Here is a 21,885-nt window from a genome sequence, read left to right as displayed (position 1 = left end):
CATGTAGCATGTATCAATCAAATACACTTTATTGATAGTGATTAAAGTACCATCCGTTGCAAATAGCCTGACCACACACTCACTTAAAAAAACAAAACAAATCAATTCAAAACATCAATACTGTCATTAATCCACAGCAACCATAATTACAGTACTGTACACCATCATTGAATGTCATCGGGAGCAGATTGTCATGAAAACAAAATGAATTTTGATGGTGACAAAATTTGAAATGCTCGTATCCATATCGAGCTGGCTAAGGAAGGTGCAGGTACTTCAGAAATACGATGTGGGAAATGATAGACAAATTACATGGAATATATAGCATATGCTGATGGCAAGCTGCACATTTGCAGCCCTACATGTAAATAAACACACCTGAACCGTGTTGGTACGGTTCCTAAAGGCATTTGATTAGGTACCCCACGCACGTTCAATTTCAGTGAGAAAAATAGCTAAGTAAGCAGCTCGGGTGTTTTTTCGTTTGTTTGGTTTTTTTCTTAGAAAAATACATAACAAATGACATTTATTTTTCATTTCAAAGAAAAACAGTGTCTGCCACATCATGATATTAAAGAATGAGTATCTTCGGTTTGACAGTTGAAGTTGCACAAATTACAAAGGAAAAAAATGTTTCGACCACATTATTTTAAAGATTAATAACATTGCAGGACAAAAAAAAAACATGAGAAATGCTCACAAAGTCAACCATCGGCAAGGCCGGGGGCTCATCATTGGATGTATTGAATTAATTCACCACAAACCCTCACGTGTGCGGCCGACACGTGGCAACTAACCCACTGCGGGCGAACCAACGGAAATGTGACACGTGCTGAGTGCAAGTTCGTCTCTTTTCAACTAGTAGTGCAAGCCAAAAGCATTTGACATAGCTGGTTTAGTAGAGGCCTTCTTTTCTTTGGAAGCACAGGCCAGTGGAAAGATTTGTTTAACCTCCAGAGACGGATCAACATCCTGAAAGTGTGCAGTCGAGCGAGAACGTTCCGTTTTCTTCATCTGATCAGACAAACAGACGTTCGAAGGGTGTCCAGCAACGTGTGGTTGTGGACGGAAGCTTGAGAGAATTTAGCGAGCAAAGTGCAACTTTGGGTTCGTTATAATACGCTTGATCAATTTTTTGATTTTTGTTTGCAGCCTGTTGTGCTCACCACAATTATCCGACTTCAGTATGTTGTGTGGCTATGTGGCTGCCCACAAAATTGTGGCAAATTGCATTGGCGGGTTCGATGCAAAAGGCAACTAAATGTCGGATATTGTTATTGATTGATGCACTACTTTTACAGGATAATCTGCACCTAAACGTCAGATTAAAAAAAAGGTGACGCACTTCCAACAATGTGAATGCTAAAGAAAGATGGAATTAGCCAAGTTTCGCTTAAATTACCTTTAAATATGTTAGCAATCGATGATGATCTATGTGAGGACACCGATGTTTCTCACTACAATGATCAGCGACTTTACAACTCAGGAAACTGATCATTATCAATCCGCAATACTTTATGTCAGTCTTCAAATGAGCACATTTCAACGAGATTCCTCGGAAATCCCAATTTCCCATCGCTAGTGAGCCATCTTTACAACAGGCCCGCAGGCTGCTCACCCTTGGGGGCGACCTAGGCGCAACATGTTGCTGACGCTCGGAATAAAACTCCACCGCAGCGCGGTGGAAAGTGCTTGGAAACTGGGAAAGCTTCCATTTTCTGCTGGTGGTCCGCGCCGCTTCTATATTCAGTCATCTGTTTCATTTTTTTTCTTGCTTCCGGTGTGTGCAATTAAAGGTGCAACTTTAGCGTTGCTTTATTTTGGTTCCGTTTCGCCCCCAGATTTTGTCTACTTGGGCGTATCGCAGTCATACTGATCATCCGGCATCTAAGGGTGATTAGACTGTGTCCAGATTCTTTTGTTCAGAAAAACATATTGAAAGGCCCAGCCCTCAAACGGAACTATTTGAGAGCCTGATGGAGTAAGGGTCATGCATGATGATCCGTGCGAACAATGGTGGGTCATTCTTTCCATGTGACACTTGCCGCAGTTAACGCAACAGTTGTTTGCTTAGTTCAAGGCATTGGAGCAGTGACGCAAACAAATGCAAGCATGACCGGGGTTTGTTATCCTAAGAAAATTTTTGAACAATGGCACAATTCTAGCTGGTGTACGCGTGGATAGAAAAGGTGCTTTTTTACAATTCAAAAAGAATGCAGCCGATTTAGTCCGCACTGCCATGACTTGACAAACTAGAAAGAAAAAAGAAATGTTGACAATGATGCTGATGTTTGACTAGTTTCACAGTTGAGGTTATTTATGACGTGTGTCATTAAAACATGAGCCAACAGATTCTTCATTCATGATCCGATTGTTTCTCATACCCAGTTGGTCCTACCTTTGTTTGCCCGCTGGAGGCGGGTCATCCGGACTATTGTCACCATTTACACCTTCTTTTTGTTCCTTTTCCTGAGAATCAGCTTTGTTCTCCTTGTTAGCAACGACAGGAGCAGCAGCAGCAGCAGCATCATCCTTGGAGTTTGAGCGCACGGAAGTGTAGCCGAGCGGGGTAGGGGGCTGGTAACGGTATTTGTAGCCAAAGGCACGTAGGTGATAGGTGTAGTACTCCAACAAATACATGTTGCTCTCGTGCACATAGTGGAAGGACACAGACAGGTCTGAACAGCAGTTTGGACCCTGGGGAGGAAGAATCACAATGGCGTGGTTACGCGACAGTCAAGACTCATAAAAAATAAATGCATAGAAAATGATGACAGTAACACACATTTCAAAACTATTCACACAGGTAACCTTTAACCCTGCAAATCTTTACATTGTCATGAGGAGAAATTCAGTGACCATTTTAGCTATAAATGTATTTGTCTTTGCATATCGAAAAACATTGATCATTTGTATGAGTGGTAGTCCCCATTATTCATGTCCCCCACTTTTTCGACAGCTATACTTCTAACGTAAAAAGCCCAAGATGGCCGCCTGTGCGCCAGTGTGTTCGGCGACGCTCCTGCCATTTCGTTTTTTTTTTTTTTTACTTTCCGCAATGCTCGATTGGTTTATGATCGAGGATCGTTGTTATTGATTCAACAACTAGTGATGGGAAAATGAAGCCTCATGGAGCAATGAGGCTTTCCATTCAACTGGTTCGTTCCTGGGCCGAAGCATCATGAGGCTTTATTTGTACTACTGCGCTATCAGGTGGAAAATAAATGTCATGACAGTGATTAAAATGATACCATGGATTTGATGTACAGGTAAAATTGGGCCAAAAAAATCCAGCCCGACCCGGCCCGCTGGTATTTAAGCCCGACCAATTAACTTGATTTGCAGGCCCGAGCCCGAAGCAAATCCGACATTTCCTATTTCATTCGTGATGACTCTGGAGGAGGAGGGGTGATTTGTGATAAATTAAAGCCTGTCTTTTCCACAAAATCTAAGTTAAACAAGTCTGTATAATTATTTACATCCTTTAAACATGTATTTCTGTTTCAGCAGATGGTACATTACCCGACAATTTTCCATCATTGACGGAAGATTGTAGGAAAAATGTCATTTTGACGGGTTGAAAATTGGGCCATTCACCACAGCAGCAGTACATCCTTAAGAATCGAGCGTGGCACTTGATGAGAGAGAAGCAGCGAGACAAACAAGAACAATGACGGCTGGATCATAGACATGAAGAAGTTCTTTGAATAGTCATTGCGAGAGTTTAGTATAGTACGTGTTGTGATGAGGCCACTTACGCTTTCTTTTTTTTTTTTTTGCAAACCACGTTCTCTCGTGGCCAAAACTATTCACGGCCAGTCCTCCATTAAGTGCCTTCAGCTGGTCCAGAATTCCTCTTGACTGGTACTCGTAAGAGGGAGCACATAACTCCTACTCTGGCATCCCTTCACTGGCTCCCCGTACATTTTAGAGTTATTTTCCAGATGCTCTTATTTGTTTTCAAATCTCTGAATAATCTCGCGCCACCTTAACCTCTCTGAGCTCATCCACCCCTACACACCTGCCCGGCGCTTGAAGGTCTGCGGACCAGACATCATTAGACGTACGAAGAACTAAACTCACTTGTATTCTTTGGCATTCGACTCAGCATGACTTAGATTTGTTCTTGGTTTTACTGTTTGGTGCTTTCTACCGTCTTTATTACCGATTTGTCTTACTGTTTATTGTGCATGTTAAATTGCTCCATGTACAGCACTTTGTATGTTTGAAAGTTCTCTATAAATACAGTTGACTTGACTTAACGTTGTCCATCCTGATCCTACCCCTTTTCAAAAATCTATATAAAAAATAGCATTGTGGATGATGTCAAAAGTTCATTCATTCATTCATTCATCTTCCGTACCGCTTGATCCTCACTAGGGTCGCGGGGGGTGCTGGAGCCCATCCCAGTTGTCTCCGGGCAGTAGGCGGGGGACACTCTGAATCGGTTGCCAGCCAATCGCAGGGCACACAGAGACGAACAACCATCCACGCTCACACTCACACCTAGGGACAATTTAGAGTGTTCAATCAGCCTGCCATGCATATTTTTGGAATGTGGGAGGAAACCGGAGCACCCGGAGAAAACCCACGCAGGCCCGGGGAGAACATGCAAACTCCACACAGGGAGGCCGGAGCTGGAATCGAACCCGGTACCTCTGCACTGTGAAGTCGACGTGCTAACCACTGGACTACCGGGCCGCGGATGTCAAAAGTTATTTTTGAATATGATGTGGGCTGCTATGAATTGGATGGTGGGCCACAAATTGCCCCTGGGCTGCAGTTTGGACAACCCTGCCCTAAACAGATGACTCAAAATTCCATAGTGGCAGTTGGCAAATGTTTGCCAGTTTTGCACATTGTGCGTCATGTCCTAAAAATTATTTTTGTTGCGGGTGCTTGTTCCTGCAATTCTAGTTTGGGCTCAACCTATTGTACCAGAAAAAAATGTCACCGATAGATAAGGGACTGCGAGGATGCTGGCAGCCTGGCTGATTGCATCTTGTGGTTTTGCGCATGGAATATTCCGAGCTAGTTTGTGTATGGCCCTCATTTTTATTGCACTTCGCTCAGAGTTGCCATTTTTGCCTGGAGTCCACGTAGGCTAATCCGACAGCGGCCTCATACAAAGGCACACATTAAAAGAAAGGAAAACAAAACAGCGTGACAACTGTGTCGTTGACTAGCAGATAAAATATTCACAAAAATGTAACACTAATATCACTGTGTGACCCAAAAGTATGTGCACTGCAAAAGATTGCCCCTTCCCGACCTTGGCATAAACCCCATTAGGTTGAGAAGTCGAAGAAAGAAGCGAGATCAGGGCTGGCCAACCAGTCAGAGACTAAGAGCCAATTTTTTTACTGCGTTACTGCAAAGAGCCACACACACAAAAGCCCGAACATAAATACAACCCTAAGACACTACCCCCCCCCCCTACTCCTCCCACCGCTCGCGGTCAACTTGGGACCAGTCCGCTGGCTCTTGGTTGATTGCGATCGACGTATTGGGCACCTGCGCCCTAAAAACGGAGGTAATTCGCTGACTAGCTTAGCACTCAGCGCTGTTGTCTACGCATGGGCGGTGATTCAGTCATCTGATTGGTTGCCCTCTATGTCAATCAAGTAACGGGAATGATGATAGGCTGACGTAGTACGTTCTGTGCATTAAGCGCCGTTGTTTGAATGGCAGCGCCATCAGCGAGGCTTTTTCAACAATTGTCGTGTGAAAGGACAGGAGTCGCATTGAACCAGTCAAAGAGCCGCATACAGCTCGCGAGCCACGGGTTGGCCACCCTTGAGTGAGATCCTCTCAGTCACTTTGGAAAAAGGAGCTTCAGGACACAACATAAGGGAACTTTTGCCCATTGGATTTGATGACCGCACAGTCATGTTACTAATCTACAAATAAAGTCCAAGTGAAGCAAGCCTTGAGAACGTCTCTCCTGTTCAATGAGCTGAGGGAACCAAACATGTGCCTTGGCTCGCTAAAAGTTGGAGAAACATTCTCACTGGACTCAGGCGACTCATGTCAAGAAATTCTTTATGTTACTTGCCATTGAGATGGGGTAGTAGCAGTAGCTCCAATACCAGAAGCTCTTCGGGAACTCGGCGGTGAGATGCTGCTCAGGGATGAAGGGATGAAATGTCTCCCGTTGGGAAGTGTCTCGGGAGTCTCCTGCCAGCACCCCAACTTTCTCCAGGCACTGGCCCAAAGCAAGATCCTCCACTGAGCTGGTGTGAGTGCACACTTTGTTCTGAAATCCTTGAACAAAGCGTCGCAGGGCCTCTTGACTCAGCACGTAACCCGCACCGCCGCTCATGTAGCCTTGCTTGATGTAGGGCTTGAATCTTCGACCAAAATAAACGGGCTCGTCCTTGGTGTGGTTAGCAAGCACCCACCGAAGGTTGTCCACGACGACGTAAGTGTCGTCATCTGCTTTGAGGAACCAGTCGGCTTCATTGATGTAATGCTCGTGGACGTAATGTAATGCCCGAATGGTTTTCCAGTAAAGCTGGTCGCGCCCTTCTTTTGTATCCATACCCACAGCCGGGAAGTCGGGATTGCTTACGGAGCTCACAAAGACGATCACATTGCAGTGCCGACTCCACGTGTCCTTCACATAGCGAGCCTTCGTCTGCAGGTTGGTAGGTGTAGTCATTACCCAGCAAAGAATGCGTACTTTTTTGTATAGTTCATCTGCCATTCGGCTATCCTCATCTGAAAAAATAAATAAAAATTGAAATCAAAACCTTACTAGCTGCAAGGTGTAAAAAAGTGACATATGCTCTTCATTGTATTGACAAAAAAAAAAATCTGATGAAACTCTTTCTGATTTAAGAGACAGATGACCAAACTTATTCCTATTTGCCAAATGCCAGCATGAGAGGAGCACACATAATAATAATTCAATGATGTGAAGGAAAATCGTAAATAGTACTGCGATTTATCCATTTGTGTTCATATTGTATTTAATTGAAAGATGTTTGTTGTTTTTTTTTCTCTTTCTCCTTTCTTCTTTCTACATACATTCTTGCTGCTGGAGGCTGTAAATTTCCCCAGTGTGGGACGAATAAAGGATATCTTATCTTATCTTATCATCCATCTCGTGTGTTTTTAAAATTATCTTAACTGATTTACCAGGTTTGTCCACCTTTCGAATGTAGTCGGACAAAAAAAAAAATCTCTGTTCAAATCCTTTTCCGCAAGCCATGACCATTTTAACGTGTTCCTAACACTTGCGTCTATTCCACGTATGTGTAGGAGACTGGACTGTCTCAAAATTGTTGGATTGGATAAACTTTATTGTCAAATGTGATTGTTATTTATTCCTTTGTTGTGTGTTCACAACCCTGCCGACCACTAGAATTTATTTTGTGATTTCCTATCTTGAATTTCTGTTCTGGTGGATTATTTTCGATTTTCTTCGTGTCATTCAAGTTATCGGTAATTTACATTTTTCGAGTAAAACGACAGAAGAGAACGCAGGAGACAGAGAAGGAGGTTTCTGTATTGGGTGGGACTGAAAAGCATAAATAAAGTATCAGTTTTAAAAACCAACACCACAGCTCTCCTTTTTTCGGAGCTGCAACATATGTCAGCTTGCCTGTCTACCTGGTGTTACTGTGGAGAGTGTTACTGTTGTAGCGACGCCACTCGAGCGAAGCTCACTTCAGCACTCGATCATCCGCTGCTCTCTGCTGTGCGTGCGTCAGGGTTACCATGTACGCACACATACACACGCACGCATCTTTTGGTTTCAACCGATCAGCGCCGACGCAACCGAGGTCACATAGCAAAAAGCTTTGACCTACGACAACAGTTAAACAGAGCGAGCCAAGACGACACGACGCTCACATTTTTCTGCTGTGTTTCCCTTTTGTCCAAATATATACCGGTATATATATATATATATATATATATATTTTTTTTTTTTTTTTAATTACAACAACCGTCTTTCTTGTCCACGGCGTCTCTTTATTTATTTAACTGGGGTTTAGCAAGTGTGTTTATAAAGAGACGCAAATCTTCTTAGTGTTCGTGCCTCCACATGGCTACGCTCGTGACATCAAAACAACGAACTCAAATGCGTGTTCGTTCAACGTTGTCAATTAATATCCGGATTAATTTTAGGCAATTTTTCTTCAATTTTCTAGATGAATTTTCATGAAAATCCGGAGGACTTTCATCTCTGCGAATCGCTACTCAAGCAAACAGAGCAGATGTACACACAAATGCAGACAAGTCAAGTCAAGAGTATTTATAGAGCACTTTCAAACAGCCATCGCTGCATACAAAGTGCTGTACATGGAGCAATTTAACATGCACAATAAAGAGTATGACAAATCGGTAATAAAGGCGGTAGAAAGCACCAAACAGTAAAATCAAGAACAAATCTAAGTCATGCCTAGTCAAATGCCAAAGAATACAAGTGAGTTTTGAGGAGGGCTTTGAAGATGGGCAGCGAGGAGGCTTGCTCATCTGTGCTGACAAAGATGTGTATGCCTTGACCTCAGCTGGGACTTGTCGAAGAACCCCTGGGATTTAAACCAGAGTTTTGAACCACTGTTCTAAAGTAAATGCCCTCTTCCTTGAGTATATTTTTGGCAACTCTACCCACCTTTGCTTACTGTTGATGTGGGGAGGCACACTTACCAGAATGGTGAGGGTGTTTGAGATTGAAAAGGGCAGATCTCTCTTTCTTCCATCTCTTGTCTTCTTCCTCCTCTTCTTCATGCCGTTGGTGGTCATTGTGTTCAACCAGTTTGTGGATCGGTTGCACAGAGAAATTCTGACTAATGCCCACTTGCCGTAGAACCAGGTAGAGCGTGAAGAATCCCACCATGAAACCCATACAGAATGAAATTCTGCACCCCGGGGACTTCATGCTGAGCCTGCTGTGTCGCCGTCAGCCAAGCGCTTGAGGGGAAAACCACATAGGTCAGCGGAAGGCCTTGAAAAACTTACACGCCGACGTCAGAAAGGGGTTGTCACCTTCCAGTTCTGAAAGGAGTGGTTTATTGAACTTACTAGGCGCACGTAGCGTAGACACCATAGCAACTGTTTCCTTCACGGCCACGAAATATCTCCACGACGCGGATGAGAGAAAGATCATTACACCCCAGGTTGCAGGAGTGGTTGTTTCTTCGCTTTGCTAGCCATGTTAAACATGTCACCTCACAGTAACGACGAGAGGAAGAAGTACGAGCGAATTATCGCCAACAAATCATACGCAGGGACTGTGCAGGACCACGAGTACGGCTAAACATTTTCCTCGAAAGCCTAACTATCGGTGTTAGCTAAGCAGCTACCATTTAAGGCGGCAGAAGTTCACCCAAACGTGGCAGTCTGGCGGAGTAGATGTTTGTCAAGCGCCTCAGCTCGGTGTCATGCTACGCCAATGTTCGGTAGTGAAAATAATCCGAGGAGAAACAAGAGAAGCCACTTTTAGCTGCTGAAAACAAGAAGCGGTCAGGGAAAAGGTTTCCGCTTAGTACGTGACGCCACATGGACACGCCCACTCCGGACATTGTTCGGACTCTTCTCCCGTACCACGTCATTCGGCACAAAAATAGGTTTTCTAAAAAAAACTAAAGGCATTGAAACTATCGACATAGAGACATAAAAACGACATATCTTTATTCCATCGCAAAATTGCATCTTGCCCGCGCGTTCCGTTATGTTCATTGTTCCATCCCGACTAAACACAGACGTGCATTATAGTGTATTGCAAGTCTTTTTGTAACACACAAAAGAAAGCAATTACGAGTTTTTAAATGCACGAGAAAACGATCAAATCTTACCTATAAAAACAAAAAAAACTATTTTCTTTGAATAAAAACAAAAAGAAAACGATTTTGAGGTAGACATGTACTTTGTTCACAGTGCAACGTTAAACACTGCAAAGTCTTTAAAGTGCAATCTCTTCAAAGTGTAACATTTCAAATATTTTTTAAACTCAATTTAACATCCTGCAGCAGTGCAACATACCAGTTCAGAATATTCATTAAGATTGCGACTTGTGCTTCAGCTAATGTTTTACCTCACAGATTTCATTATTGATGGACTTTCTCACATCAGCTTCCTTGGCCCCCGGAAACTGTTGGAAAACAGCATCTGTGAAACAAAATAATAATTACCCACCTCCGTCATCCTTTCTCTAACTCCTCCCACTCTTACCCGCCATATCCCCTGTTCTGGTTCACAGTTCACTTTCACGAAAAATCCAGCTTGCTGGCAGAGATGCACTCAACAGCGGAAGGAAACCACATCTGAGAACGTCTTCCAAAACTTGAAGCTTACTTGGGTAGACTCTCTACAGTGGGATCCAATTTACCGAGCCCTCTTTTCAGGTTAGACTTGACGAGTTCTACATGAAAGAGCCCTCAGAGCTGGAATCGGACCCTGCATCTGTAGGGCCGTATTGTTTTGTGTTGTTTTTTGTTATTGTAAAGTGTCCTTGGGTGTCTTGAAAGGTGCTTATAAATAAAATATATTATTATTATCTTTGCACTGTGAGGCGAACTACCGTGCCGCCAACTGCAGACTAACGAGCACTCAGTGTGTTCGCGTCTCGTGGTAGATTTTTTAAAGGATAACGATTGGCTCAACGGTTGATAAGACGAGCTAGGATGACCAGAGGAGGCTTGACAAAAATTATCTAATTTTCGTCTCGTCTCTGTTTGTGAATTCTCAACAGATTTTAGCGCAGTCTTCATTTCGTGAACTACATTTTAAGTCGCATCTTCGTTAGTCCACGGAAATGCATACTGATGTAGTCTCGGTTTATTGTTTATTATTGGGGGTTCAAGTCTTGTCTGGTTTTTGTCCCGTGAAAAACGTCACTTGCCGACAACTTTCTTTCAGTATTCGATAACGAAATTAACACTAGTTTGGGGAAATGGACATTTAGATTGACGCCCCCACCCCAGTCCAAAAACATAATTGTTACTGACTCACTGTTTCCCTCGAAATACTAAAGCCAGAAAGTTGCAATTTGAAGGGACTTCAGTTTTGTGTCAAGTCTGTGATTCACTATTTTTCCACAAAATTAAAGCAACTGAATGACCATCATCTGCGACTGGTGATTCCGTAATTTAGCATTAAATGTCATCAATACTGTATCACCATATGACCCTTGATTAAACAAACCACAACAAAAACATCGACTGGTGCATTTAACACCAGCAAAAAGGTGGTTGACCACCATTCGGGGTCTATCAGTGCACACGTCCCCTTGCTTCTGTAATGATCGCAAACAGTCGAGGTTTGCGTTTCACACGTCAAATTAGCTGTCAATAACACAGACAAAAATGATACAGCATTAAAAGCTGAGCGAAGTCGACCGGACTTCCGTGCTGCTTTTATTTTGAAGACTTTCATATAAAGCAGCTCAGGTGGACCTCATATTTATTTCTTCTGGCACCTGAAGCCAAGAGGTGCAATCCAGATCCATGAATGCTACCAAAATGTACACACATTTACGGTCTTCTTTCAGGGAGCAGGAAGGCAGTCTATTATTTACTCCTATTTGAAGACATTGATTTGCATCAAGATTGCACTCATTACTCAGCTTGAAGCTACCACTAGGGTTTGTGCTCACACACAAAATAAAGAGAAAACAAACAACTAAATTACCCAAAAACTAGTATACAGGTTGAGCCATAAATTATACACAAGACCACAAATCCAGCCCTTAAAATACACCTCAAAAATGGGTCGAAACATTTTCTTTTGATGATCTTTCAAAGTTGATTTAAGGCTATTGGATGTTTCTTGTTGACTTTTAACCAAAAAGGCTTCTTCAGTTTTAGATCTTAAGTCAAATATAGGTTTGTTTGTTTTTTTTGCCAGGGGTAGCTGCAGAATGACATCCAGTGCACCAGTTGTCAGAAACAAAGAAACCTTTTGGATTAAATGTGAAACATTTCTAACGAGTCTCAGCGCCTCGATTCAACTTTTGTCGATTACCAAAACCTGGATGACTGAGCATCTACACCAATTTTTTTGTTACATTATATTTCATGGACAGTGTAGCGTCACTTGATTTCAGTTACTAAAGAAAAATGGAATTTAAATAACTTATTGACAGAAAAAAAATCAAATCACTTCCATATACTAACCCAAAGGATGCCATTTGGTGCCATTTGTCCCAAAAAATACTAAAGTGCCGCAGCAAGTGTAATGTACACGCGTGTTCACAGACAGTTTCATCCCTTGTGTCATATTATACAGTTGAAGATAAATGACCTGTGCAAACACCGAGGTGCGGCGTAACACACCACTGGGGACCTCTGTGAATGGCAACATGATCGACAAGTGACTACCATGCAAAATAGGCAGCACCGCTGACTTAAATATTCATAAAAAGGTTGGCATTGTCCATTTCCTTGTTTTTGTAGCCATCTATAAAGAGAAGGGAAAATGCTGAACTCATTCAAGTAGAGCTGACAGTGATTCTGTCAAATATCATCAACCTTTGTGTCCGCCATGTACTGCTGACCCCAGACAAGCTTCCCGAAGGTGCAAACATGTCAGGGTCATGCAACCCGCTGGCTTTAATAGCAAAAGATGAATCCTTGTGACAATTGGGGGGCTGCGCTCGAGAGTCTCCCCGCATCGCTGATCACCACCAAATTACACCTTCATGATGGCCGCATTGCCGATCGGGCTCACAAATCCACGTCGTCCGAGTCCGAGTTGCTGGAAGACTGGGATTCCTCTTGGCCCTCGCCCCACACAAACCTGTAGTTGTCCTCCAACTCCTGCTGTCGCTTTTGCTCTTTATGAACTTCCTCTGTACCTCCCGTCTTGCAAAACAATAAAACACAACTAAGTGTTACAGGTTTTATGTTGAATTAATGTCTAAGGGCTAATGTGATTAGGGGTGAAAAAGGCACACAAGCAAATCTGCGTCCATTCAAGGTCAGGTTCGGGGGTTAAAATCAACAAAGTGAAGCCTATAAAATATTTTACCAGCAGGTTTATGAGGAGTTCTCGAAATGATTTTGTGTCTTCCTCGGTCAGCCACTGATCACCTGCTTCGTCTGTATTCTTTCGTGTCAAGATCTTCACCTCGATTTTACCTAGAGAAGAAAACAGGATGGGTGCTGGGGTGTGTCCTATTCAATTCAAGCACTCCATCAACAAAAAGTAACCGGCATGCAAACAAACAGGCCTAGAATAAGACTACAATGAGGGATGGATGACTGCCAGAGCACACACACATGGATAACTTTCATTTCAAGCCACTGTCGGGAGAGAAAGCTTCCTGGTTTAAAGTCCAACTTGTGCAACAATTTCGCGGTCTGATGTCTGATCGCCCGTTTCACCAACTATCAACCCAATTTATAATTTAAAGAAAGAAAGAATAAAGTCATATGACCAATTCACTTTTATGATGCCCAAAGTAGATTGAAGAAGCAAACAAGATTAGAGACAGAAGAAAGGGGGCGGGGCATGTTTACGAGTATGTTAACACTCCCCATTCATACCTTCGGCCTTCAGTCCTGCTTTCTCTAGCTGTTCTTTCACCACGTCCTTTATGTGCTGCCACTGGGGATCTCCTTTGCCCAACTCCTGTACTTTGAACTCCCCATCGGACCTGCTGCCTGTCCTATACTTAGTAATTTTGATCTTAACATGGTCATCGGCATCTTGGTCTGGGGTGACGAGACAAAAGAGGGACAAACAACTGGCTGTCACAGACAATAATCAACACGCTAGACAGAAAGCGCAAGAGGGCATTCTAGAATTAAAGCGGTGCTCACACGTACCAATAATTGGGCCGGTTAAAGTCAGGAAAGGACTGGTTGTCGGCATGTTGCTCAAAGTATATCCTGAGAATTTACGCTGAGGCATGTCAAGAGTATATATATACATTTTTTTTTGCCTCTAGAATTTGCTAGAGGCAAAAACTTGGTTTAACATTGACACTAATTCCTGATGTGTAGTCAACCGAGTTCTTTCAAGCCACAGATACTGTCTTTGCGACGTGAGATGGAACGAGAGCCAATTGGGAAGTGAGATGATGCTCAAGTTGTTGCCAGACACAAAAATAGAGAGGCAAAACCTGTCCCGGGAGTTATTTTCTACTATAAAAACGACAGGAGTTGCAATCGCAACATAGTTATGAGAGACACTTGAGGTTTACATCGCCGCTCCTGTTTTGGGGGGGATTTTCCACAGTCTGTCCACCCTGTGGCACCGACCTGCTACCCCACAGGTCAGTCTTGGTGAAATGACAGAAATCAGGTTTCAGGGAAGAGATTCATGATTGCTGGCGGGGATATTGTGTCGAGTTGGTCGATTGCACAATATTGTGTCTGTCATTAAGTGTGCACATATATTTGTTCTGTCTTTGTGGAAAACAATGTCAAAAATGTTGTATTTCGGACTTTTAGTTTTCAGGAAACGCATTAACAAATATTGGAAATCTACTGAAGATGTAATTTGTCAAAATAGCTATTGCACTAAAATGGTGAAAATTACAATTCTCAAAAAAAAAAAGCATTTATGCATGTAGATCTAGACTTTAGCTAGACCCTTTCTAAACGCACGCATGCGCTAGCACACACACACACACCCACCCACACACCGTTATACAGTATTTGGTGTCTTTCCCCATCTTTAAAATTGGTTAAGACGTCAAAGATCAGTATGTCTGTAACCCGCTTAACATGAGCTTTTTTGTCTCTGCATCAAATCCATGTGTGTGCCTATTCTGGGATGGAATGTTACAAACACATCTGATGGGCACATCGGAGGACGGCGACAAAGATGGAGACGGGGAAACAAGAGCGACATAGTATGCCAGGTCAGGTTACCGGGTTGCTTTGGAGCTAAACTGGGGCTGCCCCGGGTCGGGTCGTTGGCTTTTTGAGCTCCTGCAGGTGGCTTCTTGTGGTCCTGCTCATGCTCGTCTTTCTCCTCCAAATGATCAAAAAGCTTATCGAGCGTGGTCTCCAGTGCCTGCGTCGCCTGAGTGCGATCAAACTCCCCTTTCAGCCCTTCTGTCTCCAATTCTTGCTGTGCCTACAAAAACAAAGAAGTCAAAGTCAGTCCTCTGTGCGGTGACCGGCATGCTTTAAGAATTTAAACAGAGTTGGAATTCAAGTGCATATGGGAATCCAGTAGTTTCCTGTGCACTTGCGTTTTCATTTTCATTTGGATTTTGTCTGCTACCTCATTAATGATGTTGTCAAACTCTTTTCGCATGGTTTCCTGTATCTCATCAGCCTTATCAGCCGGCACAGAGATGTCTGCCATTTCATCCTTGAATTCCTGAAGCAGCCTTTCATCTTCATCATCCTCTCCGTCGTCTTTGCCGCGCTTCACGGATTCACTTTCCCCAGCTTGCTCCTTTGCTCGGTTTTGCGCTTTCTACATAGAAACAAATGCCGCGCAGAAATTGAATTTACAGGTGCGGGCAAAGGCAGATGCCGTGCTGTCGTGTACGAAAGCACCAACCTTTCGGTTACTCTCCTTCAGATGCTGGACAAATTTCATCAGGTCTGACGGGTCAGTGATGATTTTAAAGTTGAAATTTTCAGCTGAAACAGATTCCGCCAGTGTGGAAAAATTGTTACGCTTTGAAAACCAGCGCAGATTCTCCAAGCAGTTCAATACAAACATTAAATCAATGTTTACAATATTGTGGAAGCAGTGAGATATAAAATGTACCTTCATTTCCATCATCTAGGACTTCATTGTCTGTAAGTGAGTTCAAGCCATCATCAGCTGCCTGCCGAGAGAACAAAGAGTTCACAGGAATACGGTTAATCTACGCCCTCTAGTGGTAAACTAACGTTCATTGCGCTTCTTTTCATTAGGCCAAAGTGTGCACCCCAGTCTTGTCACAAGCCAATCACAGAGCAAACATTTACGATCACATTCACACTCAAGGGCAGTTGAGAGTATTCAGTGAAAGCAACGCATATTTTTGGAGAGGTGGAGGAAGCAGGAGTACCCAGAAAAAAGTTTTTAAAAAAAGGTTCGAAACTTGTGTACAACATCGCATATGTTGAACATTGGATGATGGCGCAGAAATTTTTTTCACCTTTTTAAAAATTGCACATAGATGGCAGCCAATTGTCACATTACGACTGAAAGGCAGACATGAACCTCATCATTAGCTCACGATGCTAGCGCATAATTACTCTTGCAGGATAATTAACAGTACAGGCAAATATTTTATCTCTACTGGGGTATGTGACATAATTGTATGTTTTCATGACATCATGTAAAATTGGACAACAAAGTACGTACCTCACTCTCCTCACGAGAAGAGCTTGTTTTTGAACTTTCTGGTTTTGCAATTCCTTCCCAGAACTGAGTATCCTCCGGGTCTTCTGACCCTGCACCGTCAGACCCGTCAGCAATATCTGTTCATGGAGAAGAAACAAATTTTAATGGATAAAAAAACAACAACAACATTGGCATGACAGGTCATTTGCTCTTGGATGGATCGAGATGGACCTTTTTGGTCTGACTGGTCCCGGCCCTCGTTGGGATCTGATGAGGTTTCTTCTGCAGTTCCTTCCGCTGGCGCCTCCTCGTTTCCAGCCAACATCTCATCAAGACTCCTCAGCTCCTCTGAGATTTGTTCCACTTTACGCTTTGTGTCCGCTGGGAAATTTAAAAAAAGAAAAAGAAAGAAAAGTAGGTGTAAACGGCACAAAACATAGCCTTTTGAAACTGAGTGCAAATCATTCCAGAAAACATTCCACACAGCTATGTACAAATAAAACTAGAATATAGTGAATAAAAGCATTACAATTGGTCATCATTTTGATTGCTATTTTTAGTAATAGTTCAGGGCCTTCATTGTAAAGGTAAGCCGCAACACTGTGATGATTTTGAAGATGACTGGCAACTCACAGACTTGAGCCTTGACATAGTCCATGTACTGTTGTGCGCTTAGCGCTGGCTGGCATACGATCCCCTGCGGCTTGGCAGTGGACGGAGGTCGCAGGAAGGGATGCTGGCAGGTGCGACTCGTATGAATGGTCACCACGTAGCGGCATGACTGAGGCTCGTCCACTCGCGCGATGTAGTCACCCGAACCGTCTTCGCATACAAACTGAGTGTCGGAGAAATCCGTAGGACGGAATTCAGAGAAAACCCACAAAAGCACAAGGAGAACATGCACAGGCCACGTGGGAGGGTCTAAAGCCAAAAAGTTCAAATTCGGGAACTCTCAGCCGTAAGGCAGACTTGCTCACCACTTATCCACTAATCCGCCATGGTACTGGCAAATGAAATCAAATAGCCAAATTGAGTAAACAAGAGAAAACAACTATAAATAAATACGATACTGTGTGACTTTTGTGTGACGTGGTCTTCATTCATTTAACAAAAAATAAAAAACATACTGTTGTGGGAGTTTGCAGTCCGAAAAAAAAAAAAATGTCTCACCCGGACTTCGGCTTCCCTGGGATTCCCATTGATGTCACACTTGGAGCCGTTTACATAAGTTTGACTGTGGAACCGTTTCAGTCTGTGCTGTTTGGAGGCCTGTAACATAATCACAATATATTCCAACGCATGGTTTTACAAGTAACTGCTGTGGATTGTCATTAGTCAGGAAGTCACATTTAAGGATAATTATTACCTTTGCGGTTTCATTACTCCAGTCAAATTCAGACTCATAGTAGCCCAGGAAGAGGACGTCCCCTTTGATTTCTGAGTCTGAGACATAACAAACATTTAAGGAAAAGCCTTGAGAAAACAATGCATGAAGCTATCTCTTACCTTCGAGGTGGTACTGTTTGATATGCTGACCATGACAGAACTCATATGTCCACCAATCTTTTGTCTGAGGGAAAAACAAAAAGAGTAAATTCACTTCAACAAACCTAACAGCTCTTTTCTCTTTATGTATTTAACTAGCTGGTTCGCCGCCCTCCGGGCGGCTCATCAGCTAGTTCCTGCGGAAGGATGATAAGGTGGGCCTTCGGCAAAACAAAAGTGTTGTTGCTTGGTTCAACGTTTTGTTCATCTTCATTGCTTATCGCGAAAATAAAGAAATGTTTAGCTCTACTAAATAACTAACAATTTCATTGCAATGCTTGTGGGTAGACAACATTTTTTCGCTAAGATGCCCGCGCGATCGTAGTGAGCCACTGCCTGAGCGGCGCTGTGGCGGCACGCAGTGGCGGCGCGCAGCGGCGCGGTGAAGTAGGCACGTTTTGAAAAGGGACAGACGGAAGGACAGACCGCGTGCGGGGCGACGCGCAATATATATATATAGATATAAGGATTTTTATATTTCAGTAAGTGTCAAATTTAAGACAATGTATTCCATTGATGCAATGAGCAATGAATTGAAAGTGAAGAAAACAAACTTTTAAAAAATAGTCGATTAAACAAGATAGCATCGTTTGTTTTTTTTAATGATTACATGACAGTACATAGTCCAAAGGAACCCAAATAGACTACTGCTTTAGTTTGCCTACATCCACATAACTAGAAATGTACACGCAAGCAAGACAATGACTTGTTGGAAAATAGCCACAAAATGTGTGCGTGGTAAAAACATAATCAGACATTGTACTTGCTAGTGAGCAGTAGTGCAATAGGGCAGGTGATGGGATGAAAGAGTTAATCCAAAGTATGAAAACCGAGTGCATGATAATTCTGTTTTTGACATTTCATACTGTGCAAGGGTCACTTTTGAGCTTTGCTGTAATAATGACCTTTTTGCTTTTACCTTTTCTCAAGGGGTCGCAAAGGGACAAGCAAGAGTCCATTTAACGATGACTCATAATTTTAGTCATTAAAGCATCAATCGCAAATAATTAGAATGGTGCCTCCCAACTGCTCATTATCCTCCAAATATCAAGAAGTAGCCTGCCAAAAAAAAGCCACAGATGCAAACAATAGTTTGCATCTGTGGCTAGTTCGGTCCACGCCCCACTGAGTGACATTTACTGTCGTAACATATGGCCCAAAAAACGACAACTCTAATGTTGGTGTTGAACTTTCATTCATTCATCTTCCGAACTGCTTTATCCTCACTCGGGCCGTGGGGGGTGCTGGAGCCTACCCCACCTGTCTCTGGGCAGTAGGCGAGGGACACCCCGAATTGGTTGCCAGCCAATCGCAGGGCACACAGAGACAAAGAACCATGCACGCCCACACTCACACCTAGGCACAATTTAGAGTGTTCAATTAGCCGGCCCGGGGAGAACATGCAAACTCCACACAGGGAGGCCGGAGGCGGAATTGAACCTGGTACCTCTGCACTGCGAAGTCGACGTGCTAACCACTGGACTACTGGGCCACCCATGTGTTGAACCTTCCGCCGAGTTTAATTTTAGGAAGCTGTTGTCCTACATATCACACTTCTATCAACACTTTAAGATCTATTTCTGAGCATTATAGGACAGTGTGCACCAACCAACACTAGACAGGGAGGCTCTCGCATGGGGCTGAGTAGATCAAGGATGTCCGGCCCGGTGTACCCTTGTGAGTCTGGATCTGACACGGGGTCCTGGTGAAAGCGGACCGCCTGAGCTGGAAGTCGACACTCGTAGAGTTGTTTGTACTTGCTGGACACCATCATGACCTCATCTGTGTTGGTCTAAGGGGAAGCAGTGACACAACTTTACATTTATCCGTGTGACATTTGGTTTACAAGTTAATTTAGTTGTTGGTTGGAAGTTATGTCGTGACAGCTGTCAAGTGGCGCCTGCGTTTTGAAGCATCATTATCTTAAAAACAGCTACTGGCAAAAAAAAAAACAATACAAGCACGACAATGGAAATAAACATAAGCATGTGTTTGTTAAGCTTCTGTTGTCTACAGGCCAAGTTTGCGAAAACACAATCGTTATCGAACCCTCGCTTTAGCTAACCATTAGCTCTGTGTAAATCGTCTCACTTACCTGCCCCATTATGACAGGATCGGGAAGAATCTGAATCTCGTATTTCATCTCATTCAGTTCTTCTAAGTTTAGGAATGCCGAGACACAAACTGGCCACAGTAATAAGAAAAAGTATAACCTATTTCGCCGCCGTACTTGGTGAGCCTCCATGATTAACACGCAGCCCCACCCACTTCTTCCTTTTCCTCCTCCTCCTCCTCCTCCTCTTCTTCGTCTTTTTCTTGTTCTACGCCACAGTCAGTGGTTGGTTCACGTACGGACTGAATGGACTACCTGTATGACCTCGCGGATGAAGCCAGAGGGCAGGCATCTTACGTTGCCACTGATTCTGACAACTTCGGTTAATTTTTTTTCCCAATGAAAACAGGGTTATTGTTGAGGGTTTGGTGTCATGATCATGACTGAATGGCAGTCTCTCAAAGGACGAACATCACTGTTTGCACGGACCATTCAGAGTATATTATCTCATGAGTGAATCGTGATTTATACAGATTAATTTTACATTTCACAGAATTTTCTTTCCGGGTGGTCTTTGCTTCCATTTCATTGTTCATGGTTATAACGAACCGTTAAGTGGTGTAATTAATTTGTAAGTATGTGTACCTAATATTACGACCTTTAGAAATAAAGCATTTAAGATGAGTAACCTCTCCGCGGGGGGTGGGGAATGCAAGTTACTGGCAGCGGATTGGTCAGAAGGGAGGATGTGGTCTTGTGTGACTGGCTGATTTGTATGTCAGTCTACGGATGCTTTTTCGTTAACACGTTTTGTGGTGGATTTGGTTGAATGACAATAAACAACATGAATTCTATAAGGTATTTTGGCTTCATTTAAAAGCACGTCATTTTGGTATGTTTTTTTTTTTCAAAAATAACGTCTTTCAAACAAGACGTATTCCTTTCAATAATTACATGCATTACAAAATAATAAGCTGCATTGGACTCATTCATTAGTTGTAAAGTTACGCGTACATTCTTATCTGCCAGTTTTCTGATGGCCAAATGCTTGATTTGCGCGCCGTAGAGATGCACGAGTTACACGGGTTGAGTCCACGCACCGTTCCTTGGCGTCTGCCTCTGTCTACAGGACCATTGAGGAGGAGGAGGGTACATTAAGAGGAGCAACCTCCTTGCAGACAGCCTACAGAGGAATCGGCTGCGATGGGCCTTTAATTTGAGGTAAGACATTTTTATACATACACACAAGAAAATTTGTAATTCATCTGTCTTGACTGCATGCTTTTGAATCATGTGTGTGTGTCATTAAAGAAAGGTGATTGCATTTGTTACCCCCTGCTGTCGTGTTGTTCATGACAGTAAGTAGGCCCGGTGCGGTCGCCCTTAATCTTACACGGCGCGTGAAATGAAACCTACCAGATTTATATTCTAGAACCTAGCGGTGCACATCTCCAAGCGGACTCTATTGTGTCCATATATGGACAGCATGTCCACTGCCTTTTTCCCCTCCATGTTTGCTTGCTTAATTAAAACAGCCACCGTTTTTCACGCTGTCATTGTTATGAGTTGCTATTGTTTAGCTCCTACATCAGCCCTCAAAACATGAGCGCGTACACACTATAACCGCCTATTTTTATGATCAGCATGCATACATATACTGACCAGGTCAATGTGAGGTGCACCTGCAATCCGATGTCGATAATCATCTCTCGGGTTTTCGAAGACTCTAAAATTTAGAGTCTAAATTGTGCATAGGTGTAAATGTGAATGAGAAAGGTTGTTTTCACACTGGACACCTTCAAAAAATTGGCCTGCAGCTACAAGGCTGATCAAGCTTGCGTCCTATGACCAATCATGAAACCTGCCACTTGTTCAAATGGATGGCTTACCCATGACCATGAGTCAATATTACCACAAGGTGCTTTAAAGAGACCCCATTTCACCCCAAAAAGTTTAGATTTTTTAAATTGAACTTAGTCTTCATTGTATTAAGCAGATGTTACAGGAAGTTGGTAATCACTCAAAGTTGAATATTCTATCGA

The 21,885-nt window shown here is 43.1% G+C and overlaps 2 protein-coding genes across 4 annotated transcripts; both read right to left on the bottom strand.

Moving 5' to 3' along the window:
* Positions 1 to 13: 13 nt before the first annotated feature.
* Positions 14 to 10,397, bottom strand: c1galt1lb (core 1 synthase, glycoprotein-N-acetylgalactosamine 3-beta-galactosyltransferase 1, like b). Of its 2 annotated transcripts, XM_052077322.1 has the most exons (5): positions 10,180 to 10,397; positions 10,043 to 10,116; positions 8,656 to 8,919; positions 6,056 to 6,720; positions 14 to 2,697 (listed from the first exon to the last, which is right to left on the bottom strand). In XM_052077322.1, the coding sequence occupies exons 3-5, from the start codon at positions 8,885 to 8,887 to the stop codon at positions 2,395 to 2,397; spliced, it is 1,200 nt and encodes a 399-aa protein (XP_051933282.1). In that variant the 5' UTR covers positions 8,888 to 8,919; positions 10,043 to 10,116; positions 10,180 to 10,397; the 3' UTR covers positions 14 to 2,394. The 2 variants fall into 2 exon arrangements, with proteins under 2 accessions (XP_051933282.1, XP_051933281.1); XM_052077321.1 differs by lacking the exons at positions 10,043 to 10,116; positions 10,180 to 10,397 and adding an exon at positions 9,031 to 9,708.
* Positions 10,398 to 11,323: 926 nt separating this feature from the next.
* Positions 11,324 to 20,091, bottom strand: os9 (OS9 endoplasmic reticulum lectin). 2 transcript variants are annotated; one of them, XM_052077189.1, is made up of 15 exons: positions 19,886 to 20,090; positions 19,400 to 19,582; positions 17,752 to 17,815; positions 17,612 to 17,688; positions 17,416 to 17,514; positions 16,879 to 17,080; positions 16,477 to 16,626; positions 16,267 to 16,382; positions 15,682 to 15,742; positions 15,469 to 15,551; positions 15,184 to 15,381; positions 14,826 to 15,033; positions 13,494 to 13,661; positions 12,976 to 13,085; positions 11,324 to 12,809 (listed from the first exon to the last, which is right to left on the bottom strand). In XM_052077189.1, exons 1-15 carry the CDS (start codon positions 20,033 to 20,035, stop codon positions 12,672 to 12,674), a joined length of 2,007 nt encoding a protein of 668 aa, XP_051933149.1. In that variant the 5' UTR covers positions 20,036 to 20,090; the 3' UTR covers positions 11,324 to 12,671. The 2 variants fall into 2 exon arrangements, with proteins under 2 accessions (XP_051933149.1, XP_051933150.1); XM_052077190.1 differs by lacking the exon at positions 13,494 to 13,661 and having other exon boundaries at positions 19,886 to 20,091.
* Positions 20,092 to 21,885: the final 1,794 nt, after the last annotated feature.

Source organism: Hippocampus zosterae, chromosome 9, assembly GCF_025434085.1.
Source record: "Hippocampus zosterae strain Florida chromosome 9, ASM2543408v3, whole genome shotgun sequence".
Lineage (NCBI taxonomy): Eukaryota > Metazoa > Chordata > Actinopteri > Syngnathiformes > Syngnathidae > Hippocampus > Hippocampus zosterae.
Note: the sequence above shows the minus strand (reverse complement) of the source record. Positions and strands in the feature narration are given on the sequence as shown.

Bases quoted from the DNA above. Each gene is read 5' to 3' on its own strand.
- c1galt1lb (XM_052077322.1), bottom strand. From the start codon at position 8,887: ATGAAGTCCCCGGGGTGCAGAATTTCATTCTGTATGGGTTTCATGGTG. The intron at 6,721-8,655 runs GTAAGTGTGCCT...TTATTTTTTCAG, and splicing joins CAAACACCCTCACCATTCTG to ATGAGGATAGCCGAATGGCA. The intron at 2,698-6,055 runs GCAAGTAACATA...CTTCCTCCCCAG, and splicing joins GCTACTACCCCATCTCAATG to GGTCCAAACTGCTGTTCAGA.
- os9 (XM_052077189.1), bottom strand. From the start codon at position 20,035: ATGGAGGCTCACCAAGTACGGCGGCGAAATAGGTTATACTTTTTCTTA. The intron at 15,552-15,681 runs GTACATTTTATA...AATCTGTTTCAG, and splicing joins CCTAGATGATGGAAATGAAG to CTGAAAATTTCAACTTTAAA. The intron at 15,034-15,183 runs GTAGCAGACAAA...TTGTTTTTGTAG, and splicing joins TTGACAACATCATTAATGAG to GCACAGCAAGAATTGGAGAC.